General features: G+C 45.5%; 1 protein-coding gene across 4 annotated transcripts in view; it reads left to right on the top strand.

The window, feature by feature from the left end:
- The window catches only part of SAMD12 (sterile alpha motif domain containing 12), a 1,186,303-nt gene that overhangs the window by 695,229 nt on the left and 475,543 nt on the right, over positions 1-15,531 (top strand). For 2 of the 4 annotated variants that reach the window (XM_073679803.1, XM_073679807.1), the window contains one exon: positions 977-2,014. The exons of the other annotated variants lie outside the window; for them this stretch is intronic. In XM_073679803.1, coding sequence (XP_073535904.1) covers positions 977-1,016 — 40 coding nt within the window. In that variant the 3' untranslated portion in view covers positions 1,017-2,014. Of the gene's footprint in view, positions 1-976; positions 2,015-15,531 lie in introns of those variants that run through there. 4 annotated transcript variants of the gene reach the window in all.

Here is a 15,531-nt window from a genome sequence, read left to right as displayed (position 1 = left end):
AGTCCCTAGTTCTTGTAGGGATCCCTCCCTTGCATCTATAGGTCTTCATACAGACTAGCCGAGGGCTTTAGCGGGTCTGATCGCAGGATCAGGTTCCCCGTTACATCGTAGGGATCTAGCTTAGTTCTATTGTAGGAACAGATCTCCTTTCTTTCCTTAGTGCTTGTAGCAGATCATAACACCAAGCTTGACATGTCACTCTCCGCAGGTAGAAACATTACCTCTTGGAAACCACTGAGGACAAATTCTGCAAGGATGTTTTTGCCGTGTTTGCGTGGGTTTCCTCCAGGTTCTCCAGTTTCCTTCCACATTCCAAAGACATATTGATGGGGAATATAGATTGTGAGCCCCAAATGGGACAGTGATTTGTTTAGTCTGTAAACCACTGCAGAATATGATGGCGCTATATAAATAAGTAAAGTAAATAAAACAGTACAAAAGATTACATCAGCCAGACAAGGCTCACATGACCTCAAGCATGGCTGGGTGGGTTTCCCAATAATGCATTGCAGCTTTTACATCACATAGTATAGCACAGCCAATCAAGAGTAACTATCATAGCCCATATAAAAGCTAAGGTAGGAAATGCAGCAGCCATTTAGTTGTGAATCTGGATAGTAGGAGGACCTCAGAGCGTAAAAATATATAGTAAGAGAAAACCATAACACATTAAGGAAACTGCAAAGATAGCGGCTCCAATGCTTCATTCTGCCTTATTTATTATTCATTTTGCGCCTTTTTTAAGTTAACGATAGTTGGTTTCATCTGTTCTTAATATTGTTCGTCAATATGGGGTTGGTTTTCCTTATCCAGATATTTTATCTTAATTTGTCATTTGCAACTTTTCGAAATGTTACAACCTTTTTGTGCATTTATACTCCATTACTCTAGTGGAGTATAAAATCTGTCTTATTTTATTTTTGTACAGTTTGACTGCCAACATGTGACATTTCATCATCTTTTTTTTTTTTAAAAGGCACAAAAAGCTAAAATTCAAGAAAAAAGAACATCTTTAATGCAACAAAATAGCACAAAATTCACCAACCCATCTGCGCCATTTTGAAGAATTTGGCACAAAAAACAGCAACAAACACCACAAGACAAGGCAAGCTATGCAATTGGAGACTGTGCTGTATTTGTGATTTGTGAATCAATCAACTGGAAATGAAATACTAAAATAAAAAATTAAGCGAAGCTGGGCAATTTCGAATTTCAAAAGATTTGCTCATCTGTGTTTTTGGATTTTTTTGGACTTGTGAGTGCTTTTTATATTATTTTGTTATGCAGCCTTTTACTATACCAGTGGCAATGCTGGAGAAACTCCTGTACCACTTCATTGCAATTCGAAATGGAAAAGAATATTTAAAGGGGACATACTACCTTTGCAAACTTTTTGTACAGAAGTGAACAAATCGATTGAGCGCAAATCTAATTTGTGTAGAATTTTTAGGAATTTGATGAACCTGGTGAATTCGGGAGGGGTCCTGTGCACCAATGTGAATGGAGCACTAGTGAGCATGTGTGACCACCATTCCATCCACTTCAGTGCATGTATGGCCACCACTTCCATAAGCAGTAAATGGAAAGGTGGTCATCCATGAGACCCTCGTTTTCAGCATCGATGGAGCTGGTCCAGTTGAAGAACCTCCACGATCACACATTTATCACCTATTCTGTGGGAAGGTTATAAATGTTGCGGTTGGGATAAATTAGAACCTCAGTTCTGCAAAGCAACAGTGCTAACCACTGAGCCACCATGATGAGCTGGAAAGTGAGTAAAATGTCCATTTTAGGCGATTCATGCCTCATTCCCCAGGTTTATCGAATTCCTAAAAATTCTACAGAAATTAGATTTTCATCCAATCGATTTGCTAATTTCTGTCCAAAATATTTGCAATTGTTTCCTTTTTACTAACCTATATTGTTTTCCCCTTGTCAAGTCAAGTAGAAATGATCGCTAAACATCTTTTAGTTTATCCATGATTTAGTTGGGCACCTGTTTCAATCTGTATGAATGCGTTTCTTTATTATAATAAAGTCTTTATTATTATTTTTTTCTTTTTTTAGTATATATTTTTTTCTCTTTTATTTGTTTATATACAAAGAAGCTAAAAAAGGAAAGAAAGGGAGGTTTGGAGGATAAAGGGTTTTGAAATCAAAGAATGACGTTGTTCCTCGTCCATCCGCGTTTGTTTTGGGAGAATTGTAGGTGCAGAACATAAAGCCTATCTGTTGCCATTCATCTTCCGTTTTATTTTGCACATTTGAGAAATTCGAACCATTGAAAGGTAGAGACGCATATCTGCAGATGAGGGCCACCGAGGAACCTCTGTACCAGTAGTAATCCATTTTACAAAGTCACACTAGAAAATATCAAAGCTATTCTGAATCATATTCTCCATAATAGGATTATCCAACATGCTTCTTACTGAGGTGATGCATGCCGCCATCGCTCTCTTTAGAGAAAGGAGCTGTTTCTTTTTAGTCCTTAATGGTAAATTGAATTCTGAATAATACACTGAGAATATAGTTTGGTTCCTTCTTTAAATGCGGCATTTTAGGAATTCTGATTCAGATCCACGGTTCAAAGTAGACAGAGTGTTTGCAAATCTGCAATACAGATTTTGTTGTCGATCATCCCTCCACTATAAAGCGACCAAACATGTCCTTCATGTCTTATTATTACTATATGGTCTTATAATGTTTCTATTTTTCTATTCTTATTTTCAAAGCAATGATAAAAATGAGGTCCCTTTCAGAAGCTGCTTGACACTAATGCAATTCCTTCCACTTAGGGTTCGCTCACACGTCCGTGTGACACGTTTTGGTGCTGTACATTTTGTTCTCAGCCGGCACATGGACCTGTAGAGTTTCACTGACCCATACACACATCTCTCTGAAAAACTGACCTGTATGTCAAGTCTGTGAGACTCAGAGCAGCTCCTATTCTCATCCGTTTAGGGCATACGTGTCAAACTCTGGCCCCTAGGCCAAACATGGCCCTTAGGTTGATTTTATTTGGCCCGCAACACCGGAACCACCACCCCTATGTGGGGCCATTATTCTGTATGGATGACTATGTGGGGCCATTATTCTGTATGGATGACTATGTGGGGCCATTATTCTGTATGGAGGACTATGTGGGGCCTTTATACTGTATGGATGACTATGTGGGGCCCATTACTCTGTATGGAGGATTAGGTGGGGCCCATTATTCTGTATAGAGGACTATGTGGTGCCCATTATTCTGTATGGAGCACTATGTGGGGCCATTATTCTGTATGGAGGACTGTGGGGCAATTATTCTGTATGGAGCACTATGTGGGCCCATTATTCTGTATGGAGGACTATGTGGGGCCCACTATTCGGTATGGAGGACTATGTGGGGCCCATTATTCTGTATGGAGCACTATGTGGGGCCATTATTCTGTATGGAGGACTATGTGGGGCCATTATTCTGTATGGAGGACTATGTGCGGCTCATTTTATTGTAAGGAGGACTATGTGGAGGCCATTATACTGTATGAAGGACTATGTGGGGCCCATTATACTGTATGGAGGGCTATGTGGGACCCATTATTCTGTGTGGAGGACTATGTGGTGCCTATAATACTGTAAGGAGGACTATGTAGAGCCCATTATTCTGCATGGAGGACTTTGTGGGGCCCATTATACTGTATACTTGTTGGCCCGCAACTTTGTCCAAGTTTTTCATTTTGGCCCTCTGTGTGTTTGAGTTTAATATCCCTGGTTTAGGGGATCAGACTCAGCCAATAAAGTCTATAGGATTCTATAGAGCACATGAAACATGGAAGACAGACGTCATAATTCAGTTTTCCATTTGTGTTTCATCCATTTTTTATCTACCAATTGTTAAGAGTCAGTGGATAAAAAAAGTCAGACAGTCTGATTGCTTTAGTGAAAAAAAAATGGATAAGAAACAAACGGATGCAACAAAGACGCAACATGGAGGCAATACGGATGACAAACATTAGACAGAATGCGGAAATTGGCCCTGAGTCACAGGTGGTAATCCTATGGTACACAGAAGTGGAACTTGTTCCAGGGTACTAATAATCGGACAGGTATTTTATTAAGATCTCCACCGCCAAGGCCCAACTACTTTTTCTACTATCTCTGTAAGGGTTGTGCCTTCACTGGAGTTTCCTTATTAATTTCCTCTCTTGGTGGTAAGTTATTAAAGGAGCTGTCCACTACTTGGACAACCCCTTCTTAAATGAAACAGTGGCTTATTGAAAATCAAGGCAACTTATACTCACCTTCTGCAATCGGCACCATTACAGTGCGGTTGGCTCTGCATCACATGAACTCTATAGCCAATTGGTCTACTTTACTCACACTGTAGGCGGAAGTGTGAGTGCAGCAGCCTATTAACTGCCATTGATTTGCTGCAGACCTCATGTGACATAATGTCACGCGAGTGGTGGCAGACATAGCAGCAACATCGCTGGAATGGTGCTGGTCCAGGAGGTGAGTGTAAGTTGCCTTGATTTTCAATGAGACAATATTTCATTTAAGAAGGGGTTTGTCCAAGTAGTGGACAACTCCTTTAATAACTTACCACCAAGGGAGGAATTTGAAAAAGAAACTCCAGGGAAGGCACAACTCTTACAGAGATGAGGGACAGTAGAAAAAGTTGTTGGGCCGTGGAGGTGGTGGAGATCTTAATAGAATAGTAGTGGACATCTCCTTGAAGCTCTTTGCCACCACTGTCCAACGTCCTAATTCTACTTCTCTCTCATTATTATTATTTATTATTATAGCACCATTAATTCCATGGCGCTTTACATGTTTAAAAGGGGTATACATAGCAAGCAACAAGTACAATAATTTGAACAAAAACGAGTCGGCGACTGGTACAGGAGGAGAGAGGACCGTGCCCACGAGGGCTCACAATCTACAAGGGATGGGTGAGGATACAGTAGGTGAGGGTAGAGCTGGTCGTGCAGCGACATGGTGGAGCGAAGGTTACTGCAGGTTGTCGGAAGAGGTGGGTCTTCAGATTCCTTTTGAAGATTTCCACGGTAGGCGAGAGTCTGATATGTTGGGGTAGAGAGTTCCAGAGTAGGGGGGATGCACGGGAGAAATCTTGTATGCGATTGTGGGAAGAGGAGAAAAGAAGGGAGTAGAGAAGGAGATCTTGTGAGGATCGTAGGATGCGCGCAGGTATGTACCGGGAGACTAGGTCACAGATGTATGGAGGAGACAGGTTGTGGATGGCTTTATATGCCATGGTTAGGGTTTTGAACTGGAGTCTCTGGGCAATGGGGAGCCAGTGAAGGGATTGACAGAGGAGAGAGGCCGGGGAATAGCAGGGGGACAGGTGGATTAGTCGGGCAGCAGAGTTTAGGATAGATTGGAGGGGTGCGAGAGTGTTTGAAGGGAGGCCACAGAGCAGGAGGTTGCAGTAGTCGAGGCGAGAGATGATGAGGGCGTGCACTAGGGTTTTTGCAGATTCATGGATGAGGAATGTGCAGATTTAGGAAATATTTTTAAGCTGGAGTCGGCAGGAAGTGGAAAGGGCTTGGATATGAGGTTTGAAGTAGAGATCGGAGTCAAGGGTTACTCCGAGGCAGTGAGCTTGCAGGACTGGGGAGAGAGGACAGCCATTGACTTTGATGGATAGGTCAGATGGGGGTGCTGAGTGAGGTGGGGGAAAGATGATGAATTCAGTTTTATCCATATTAAGTTTTAGGAATCTAGCAGAGAAGAAAGATGAAATAGCGGACAGGCAGTGTGGGATTCTGGTTAGTAAGGAGATGATATCAGGTCTAGAGACGTAGATCTGTGTGTCGTCAGCATAGAGGTGATACTGAAAGCCATGAGACTCTATGAGCTGTCCCAGGCCGAAGGTGTTGATGGAGAAGAGTATGATGATATGGGGCGATATCTAGACAGAGAGGATGGGTCAAGGGATGGCTTTTTGAGGATGGGTGTGATCGAGACAAGTTTGAAGCATGGGAGAAGACACCAGTTGTTAGTGACAGGTTGAAGAGGTGGGTTAGGGTTGGGATGAAGACTGCAGTAAAATTTGGGATGAGGTGGGATGGGATTGGGTCAAGTTCACAGGTTGTGAGATGTGACTTGGAGAGTAAAGATAAAAGTTGATCTTCCGTGATGGCGGAGAAGCTGGTTTTGGAAGAGGATAGTTGAGTAGATATGAGGAGGGACTGTGGGGACTTATGGCAAAAGCTTTGTCTGATGGTATCAATCTTCTGCTTGAAGAATGATGCAAACTCTTCATCTGAGATGAGTGGAGAGGGAGGGGGTGCTGAGGGACAAAAGAGAGAATTAAAAGTACTGAATAGCTGTTTAGGGTTGTGGGACAGGAAGGATATGAGAGATGAGAAGTATATTTTGCTGCAGTAAGTGTGGATCTGAAAGTAGTGAGAGCTTGTTTGAATGCGATGAAGTGCTCGTTGGAGTGGGACCTTTTCCAACTCCGCTCAGCAACTCTGGAAGCCTGTCTTAGTTCTTTAGTCAGGCTGGTGTACCAGGGTTGCCTGTTGATTGTGCGAGCTTTCGTATGTATGAGGGGGGAGACCGATTCAAGAGCTGCAGCTGTTATGGTGTTATATAAAGTGGCAGCGGCATCTGTATCGTGTAGGGAATTTATGTCTGTAAGAGGGAGGAGGGATTCAGAGAGTAAGTGTAGGTTGAGGTGTTTGAGATTTCTGTGAGATTGTGGAAGTTTTTGGATGGGGGATTGTGGACCTGGAGAGGAGAGGGGAGAGAATGTAAATAAGTTGTGGTCAGAAAGAGGGAGAGGAGAGTTAGAGAGGTTGAATAGAGAACAGAGGCGGGTGAAGATGAGGTCCAGTGTGTGTACATCTTTGTGAGGGGCTGAGGAAGACCATTGAGTAAGGCCAAAGAAGGAAGTGAGGGATAGAAGCTCGGAGTCAGATGAGTGGGAAGTGTCAATGGGGATGTTGAAATTACCCATGATGATAGTGGGGATGTCAGCGGAAAGGAAGTGAAGTAGTCAGGTGTTGAAGGTGGTGGCTGGCCCTGAGGGACGGTAAATGACAGCCAGTTGGAGGTTGGAGGGGGAGTAAATGCGCACGCAGTGCATTTCAAAAGAGGGGAGAGTAATGGAGAGTGGCAGTGGGATATGTGAGAAGGAGCAGTTATCTGACAGGAGAAAGCAAACTCCTCCACCATGCTTGCCTCGGGGGCGGGTGGTATGGGAAAGGTGGAGTTCGCCATACAAAAGTGCAGCTGGAGAGGCTGTGTCAGAGGGGGTGAGCCAGGTTTCAGTGATGGCGAGGAAGGAAAGTTTGTTAGTAATGAAAAGATCATGGATGTAGGAAAGTTTGTTGCAGACGGAGCGAGCGTTCCATAGTGAGACTGGGGAAGCGGGGGCAAAGTAAAGTGTTAGCAGGTGGGAGCAGGAGAGGGCATGAGGTGGCTGTCTGAGCTTAGAGATGCAGGATTGTAAGTTGAGGAATAGTTCCGAGGAGGAAGTGAGATGGATGGGGAGGATGGAGGAAGAGATGACCAGTTCCTTACTAGGTGTAGGGATTAGGGGGGTTAGTAAAAAGTGAAGGATTATAGAGGAGAGAGTGAAAACAGACATGAACATTGTTTACTGTGACTGAGCATCCAGTTACCTTCAGTTCCCTTCAGGTTCAACTCAGGTCTAATTCAGAGCTGTATACTTCAGCAATACACTTTTATGCTAAACTTCTATGCTACGCTGTCAGATGATGTCTTGCAGACGTCCAGCTCACAAATATATTTCTCATGAAGGGTTTTTCCCACATCAGAAGCTTATTTTTCGATTCCACCCATGGTTATGTCTTCTCTTAAGCTCTCTCCCCTAAATACTCTTACTTCTTTGTCCAAACAGGTATAACTTTAGAGGCTCAAGAGTTGCACTCGCACCCAGAATAGTTCTCTAGATCATTTATAGATTTTCCAAATGACTTTATCTATGTGGGTAACCCTTCCGGACCCTATATAAACTCAGCAGGCTCATTTATGCCCATATTTCATCAATATCATCTGCTTCTCCTCACAACCACAGACAGACCTACCCATTGACTATGTTCTCTTGCCAGACAGACTTCAACACTCTGAACTTAACTGACCTATACCCCCATTGTTAATGTTTTTCCACCTCTCATTTTTTGGGTACATCTCATAGTATTATATTGGCAACTTGCTAAATAAAAAATAAGGCCAGGAACACAGATTTATTCAAGCCATAACTTCTAGAGTCCAAAATGAAAATGTAAATCGTTAGTTGCAAATCTTCCGACCGTTCCATTTAGATCCTCGCATGAAGCAGCTGAAGGCTGCGGCAGTGTTTGCTGATATTATTAACCTCTGCCATACTCTGTCTCCAGCAAAATAATGACAATAACAGGCGGTACAATCCAGAAGCAATCTAATATTATAAACTGGTGCCCGATCTCCCTCCCTTCCTGTGAACGAGATAAGATGGGATTATGAATGATTGCACCAGGGAAGTTTTCATTACTATTCTGGTACCAGACATTTCATATAACCTGAACCCAGACGTTTCATAATTTGGGTTTCAATAATTCAGAAGCTAGTTAGTGCAGGCAGAAATCATCTCTTCCTTCCTGATGTTTATGTCATTACCGAGCGTTGGGATTTTGGGAAAAAAAAAAGCCTAGACCCCCATGACCTAGGCTGGCGAAGTGATGTAGCTAATCTAAAGTGTATGTTTTAGATTCCTAAAATATTCCATGTTTCTGATCTATATAGAAGTGAAATAAAAAAAAAATTCTGGAAGAACATTTAACCCCTTCTCGCAGTGGCCAATTTTCGTTTTTGCACTTTGTTTTTTCCTCCCCTTTTTCCAAGAGACATAATTTATCAATCATTCCGTGCACATATCCATAGGAGGGAGGTTTTTATATTTATTTACCTTTTTTGCCGGACAAATTGGAGTTTTGAATGACACTATTCACTTTGCTGTGTAACATACTGGAAAAATTCCAAGAGGGTAGCTGGTGGGGGGTGAAATCGTGAAAAAATACAAAGTATTGAAAAAAAAAAATTCAGGGTTTCATAAAAAAAAAATTGATTGTGTCACCATTTTTCGAGACCCGTAGCTTTTTTATTTTTCTATTAATGGGGCTAAGTCTGGACTGTTTTTTATGTGGTGATATGAATCGTTTGGCATGTCCCTTTCCATCAGCCACGACAGTGTTCTGTGACCGCAGCAAGTTAGTTGGAGAACCACCTCTTACCTGACCTTGACTCTGTTTTTGATTAGCCAGCCTTTCATGATGTCATTGTTGCGACGTGACACACATGATGTCACCCAAGGCTGGCTAATCAAAAGAAAACTTGTAGGGGACTTTAACTTGTGATTATTTGATTGCTTGTACTATTTAATTTAAGTGGTTTAACAGCAGCGATTGGAACTAGTTCTGGTCACTGCTGTTATTGGCAGTCACTGGCTGTATGACACAGTCACCACCTGTCCGGTATGGAGCAGGCTCATCTCCTGAGCACCAGTTAGTTTTGCATATCATCAATCTACACTTGTTACATGCCGTTTATCTGCCAATTAAAATGACTTTTATTGAGGGTTTTTGCCTTTCACTTGAATTCTTGTAGGCAAGTAGCTTTTTCAAAGAGGAAGAGGACAGGAACTCTAGTGTTGCTTGTTGGAAGTAGCAATCCTAAAACTCAATATTGACCCTTCAAAGGGCTATGCTACATAACTTAGAAATAAGAAGCCAAACAAAAACTCCATTTGCAGACACATGTTTCAGAGTGTTTGCCCCTCCTCAGTGAGAAGCAGGGGAACTGGTTTGCTGGGTGAGAGGCCTCAGACAGAGGTCTAAGGGGTAAAGTTATTCCTTATCCTTTAGTAATGTGGTAAAGACCTTTATAGAGTTGATTATAAGTCACCCTATGCCAACTTGGCACTCTCCATAAGGAGAAACTTTACCTTAATTCTTGAAAAGAGAGAAGTTATTTGTATACCCTCACGTCCAGTGAATTTTTTGCACAATTTTTGTTTTTACTTTTTTTTTGTTTGTTTTGTTTTATGTTTTTGTTTGAATATAAAAAGACAAAGGCAAAGAACAGTGTTGAAAAGGAGATGGCCCCCTGGACTTTACATGTGTAGGAGTATACAACACCATCATGAGAATAGCCAACCGTCAAGCAATTCCTGCTCAGTCTGACGTGCCCCCTGGGCCTGTGTTGTGCAGGGAATACCCGGAGCCGGATCGCTGGGGGTTGTAGTCCTCGTGGCGATGACCCGGTCCGTGCCCAGGGTGGTCAATTCAGTGGCAGTTTTAGTATTGTGATAATTGTCTGACTGCGCCACCCGTGGATTGCGGTCAGTGGGGACCGCCGCTGCAGGGCAGACCGCTGAGGCTGGTGTTATGTGTGCAGCTTAGAATGGGATGACTCCCCACGGGAGGAGTATAGCCTCAGGGCAGTTAGTGTGGATGATGGGAGTGATGGTGCACGAGCGCAGCAGTAATAACTCAGAGTCCGTGCAGTGCAGTTCAGGGTCTTTACTGATGGTATAACACAGACCCTCCCGGGAGTACTGGTTAGCAGTAGGGGCCTGGTCAGTCTGTGAGCAAGTAGGATCTCCCCTGGCCAGGTGGAGTTGTAGGCTTCCCCGTCTATCTGCACTCTTTCCTGGCTACCTTGCTGTATGCGGGTAGAAGTAGCCCACGTCCCTGAGTATACCGTGTGGTGCTCACCCGTATGGCCGGTGACTTGGGGCCTTCTGTTAGCCTCCACTCCACGACGGCGGTGCTGGTCCCTTGCTTGTGACCGTGCCTCTGGGCTTCTATGGCCAGAGGACCTCTAATCCCCTGCCGGTTGGATTCTGCTGCTGGACCTGGATGTCCCTACAGCCTTGGACTCCGTGTCTGGGTTTAGTGTCTTCAGCCAAGGCGAGCTATCTAGCTTCCAGCCTCTGGCACTCGCTCCTGCTCCTACAGAGCTCCTGCTGTCACTTTCCCTCTCCAGGCTCTGACTGTCCTAATCCCGCCCCAGACCCAGTTTATAAGGGCAGATTCCTCCCCTCCCAGGTCTGGGCGGGCAGTGTTGCATGCTTAGGGCTCCTGACCAGAGAAACCTCCCACCTGCTCTCAAACGTAATATTTCTATTACTGTGGTAACCAGACCCCTGGGGTGCCACAAGTCTATAAAAATAAGAGCTTTTTTTTATAATGTCCTTAAAGGGGATGTCCGGTCCAAATCGATGAGTCTGCAGTCATTCTGTGTGACTGCAGATTCTGAATACCCCCAGCGCAGGCACTGTGCGCTGCGGGGATTTGCCGGTTTCTGAGCCGGGAGAGGAGGGTATGTATGCGTTATACATACTCTCGGACATTGGGTGTGGCCTCGCTCCATACACTTGTATTGAGCGAGGCCGCGCCCCGTCTAGTGACATGGCCATCAAGTGGGCGTGAGTAGAGGGCGCAGCCTTGCTGCATACAAGTGTATGGAAGGTAGGCCGCTCCCACTGGCCGGGAGTATGTATAGCGCATACATACCCTCCGGTACCGGCTCAGAAACCGGTAAATCCCCGCAGCGCACAGTGCGTGTGTGGCGCCCCTGCAGGTTCAGTCGCCACAGAGGTACTGCATCTCACCCAGAGGTGTGGTTGTGGCGCCCCTGCTGGTTCAGTCGCCACAGAGGTGCTGCATCTCACCCAGAGGTGTGGTATCTCACTCTCAGGTAAGGATGGAGTACTGCCCGGGACCCTAACACCTGCATCCAACACATTCCACTTCAGTGGGGGCAGGGCGAGATTGCTCCTAAGGGAGAGCACAGTCCCTGGTCCCTAGCTGGAGGGTGGAACCATGTAGTGGGTGTGGGTGGAGGACATAGTTCAGGGGAGCACAGGAAAGGAAGTGATATAAAAGAGGGAACCATCTTGGGAAGGGAGTTCAGTCAGCCAGTCAGAGGAAGAGAGTGTGTGAAGCAGGAGCTCTGCTCAGGAGGAGGGCCTAGCCAGAGAGGCCCAAGACTGAGGAGAGGAGCAGGAAGGAAGGCTCCAGGAGGAACGAGGGGATCCTAGGGGTATGGGCAGTGCTGGAGGCCACCCGTACGCCCGAATCTACCAGGTGTGGAAGGATCAAGCCGCAGAGGGGACCGGCCCCTAAACTAGTGGAGAACTACAAGGCTCAGCTAGAAACCGGAGGCTTCTGTACTTTTAGGGTGCAGTTGCCACAGCCACAATTACATCACCGAAAAGGTGGCCACAGAGGGTCCAGGAGACTGCAGGTCGCCCGACAAGATCTGAGGCTACCGGCTTGGGACACTGATTGTGAGGCGCAGGGCAGGGGGGTGAGAGCCAGCGCAGGAAGACGACTGAGAAAGGCACACAGAAAGGGGTCCCGCTAAGCGCTCATGAATTACCTGAGGGATTACTGAACCCCTGCCTGGTGAACGCAGCGCGACGTGGGAGGCTGTAACCTGTACAGTGCAACCTGAGGAACCTAACAAATGTGAGTAAACACTGAAGACTGCACCCCACTGTCTCTGTGAATTATTGCTGCGCCATCTCCCCTGCACTACAACGCCCAGCAACATCTACACTGCCCTGGAGCTAAACTCTACCTGTGGAGAGCTAAACCAACTCTGCTGCATCAACAACAGCACCAAAGGTTCTGCACCACAGCGGCGGCTCCCTTTTGCCGCATACCACAGGTGGTGTCACAAACTTTATATAAAAACTATAAATCCCCTATAAATAAATCCCCTTTTATTGACCGCCCTGGGTCACGGACCGGGTCACCGCCACTGTGACATTTCCCCTAGCAACGACCGGCCCGGCACCGAGTACCCCACGGCCAAGGAGGTGCGTCATGGTACCCCAGTCTCAGGTAATGAAGGACTACTGCCCGGGACCCACCCTTCCTGCATCCAATACTACACCATTCCAGACCAGCAGGTGGAGCAAGATGCACTGGCTTATGCTGAGCCCTGTCACTGGTTGGAATTGGGGAGAACCAAGTGAGGGGGAACCATGTAGTGGGTGTGGGTGGAGGAAGCAGTATAGAGGAGCACTTTGAGTAGGAGTACAAAAAGGGAACCATCTTGGGAGAGTGAGTTCAGTCTGAGATGAGAAAGAGTGGGAGCAGGAGCTCTGTATGAGCTTTGCTCAGAAAGAGAGAGAGGAGCGGGCCTAGACTGAGAGGCCCAGGAGGACAGGCTGGAAGAGGACGGGAGCAGAGGGAAGGCTGCAGGAACAGAGGGGACCCCAGGGGCACGGCGAGTCCGGAAGCCACCCGTGTGCCCAAATCTACAAGGATGTGGAGGGATCAGGCCGCAAAGGGGACCCGCCCCTAACTAGTGGAGAACAACAAGGCTCAGCTAGGAACTGGAGGCAGCTGTACTTTCAGGGTGCAGCTGCTCACTACTGCAACTATATTGCCAAAAAGGTGGCCGCATAGGATTCAGGAGACTGCACGTTGCCCGCCAAAATCCGAGACTACCGGCTTGGGACACTGGTTGCGAGGCGCAGCGCAGGACGGTGAGAGCCAGCGCAGGAAGACGACCGAGGAAGGCACACAGAATGAGGTCCCATTAAGTATTCCAGAGATACCTGGGAGATTGCTGAACCCCTCCCTTCGTGGACACAGGACGGCGTGGGAGGTTACCCTGGCGCTGGTAACCTGGAGTCTGACAACTGTGAGTAAATCTGAAGACTGCACCCCACTGTGTCTTAGAATTATTATCTGCGCCATCAACTGCATTACACTGCACCAACCACAGTTACCTCTTAGTATTACTACATCCTGTCCTGGAGCTAAGCTCTACCTGTGGAGAGCTGAACCAACTCTGCTGCATCACCACCAGCTCCAGAGGATCTGCACCGCAGCGGTGGCTCCATATAGGAGCATACCACAGGTGGCGTCACAAACAATATATATATATAAAAACTTTATTCCTTTTATTTTATTCCCCTTTTATTGACCCCCCTGGGTCATGGACCGGGTCACTGCCACTGTGACATCCTCCAGCACCGACCGGCCCGGCTACCGAGTACCCCACGGCCCAGGGGGCGCATCACGTGTTATACAGAGTGACTGCAGACTTATCAATTTGGACCGGACAACCCCTTTCAAAAAACTGTTGGAGTTGTGTGTTGTGTAGACGTGCTATGTAGACGTGCTGTGAAGAACCTGGAGTCACCCTCATTTTTTCTTCTTTGTACTCAAAAATCTCCACAGTTGGAGTAAAGTTATAAGAACTTTGTGAACCCTATGTAAGAGGCCTGTTTCTATAAAAAGCTGCCATGTGCATGTATAAATCTTCACATACTCAGATACCAGCAGCTTAAAGAGATCAATTGTTCTTCTTGCGTATTCTGTAAACCACAGGAGCGCCTGAACATTCGGGTCCCTCTGGGACGTTCATCAGGTGTTCACCCGAGCTACACAAGCCATATAGAAATCATCTGATTGTGTCATACTTTTTTTATTTTTTATTTTATTGTTCATTTCCTACTGCAGTCATCTAAAACTTTAGAAAGAAATTCATGAATAGAAAGAAAGGCCAAAAAAATTGTGGAGATTAACTTGAGGCCCAATTCCACAAGCCAATGATCAGCGTTTATAAGTGCGTTTGTTTCCACTCATCATGTAAAACCGGCCAATCACACATTCTTCAGTTCTTTGGATACTTCATAAACTCAAAGCAAAACTGATAGAATTGAACTGGAGTATAAGTTGGCATATATGCAACATGTTGGAGCATGTATGCAACATGTTGGAGCAAGTTCATATTGGCCATCAAACAGACAAAACCTAAGATAGAGACAAAATGAACATATACCCTGCTATAAGTAATTAAAAAAAGTAGGACAGCCCTGACTTGGTACACCTTGGCGCTGGTGAGATGGCTTTTATACTTTTTTTGATCAAAAACAGTGTTTACTAAATTCCCTATGTTATTTATATGTACTATTGCTTTTTAGTTACAGCAGGGTGTATGTTCATTTTGTGACATGCAGAAGTAGTGCTGTTCTTGCTTTAAAAGCATTCAGCAACTATTAGAAGTAACACAAGCACAGGAGACAGGAAGTGTTCTCCAGAAGCATTCAGCAACTAGAGGGGTTAACACAGTCACAGGAGAAGGGGAGTGTTTTAGCAGAGCCCCAGGGGGATTGTGGGGAAGTTGTTTACTGTCTGGCTGGAGGCGAAGAGAAAGGTGGCTTATGATCTGTATCTCACAGAATTCAAGGGAACAGAATTCAGGTCAAGAGGGAAGCTAAACAAAGGTCAGTTAGACTCCCTGAGCTAACAGTGTGGAGTATTATCGGCCAGAAAGATAAGGACTGGAATGAATCCTGTCATAGAGATCATCTCCCTCATCACGCCCTTCCCCTCCTCCATCTCCATTTGCATTGCACTGGCCGTGCCTCATTAAATGTTACAATTCTACCTTTTATGAAGACTCTTGTCAGATGTGTCTGGTCAGCAACTGAATCTATCGTGTGCCTGAGAGAAGCGGCAGCACATGGTCTATGGTCACCCTGAGTAACAGTTCCTC

This window comes from Phyllobates terribilis, unplaced genomic scaffold (genome assembly GCF_046119375.1).
Source record: "Phyllobates terribilis strain yellow unplaced genomic scaffold, ASM4611937v1 Scaffold_4__5_contigs__length_816908805, whole genome shotgun sequence".
In the NCBI taxonomy this organism is placed as follows: domain Eukaryota; kingdom Metazoa; phylum Chordata; class Amphibia; order Anura; family Dendrobatidae; genus Phyllobates; species Phyllobates terribilis.
This window is presented reverse-complemented; position numbering and strand designations above follow the sequence as displayed.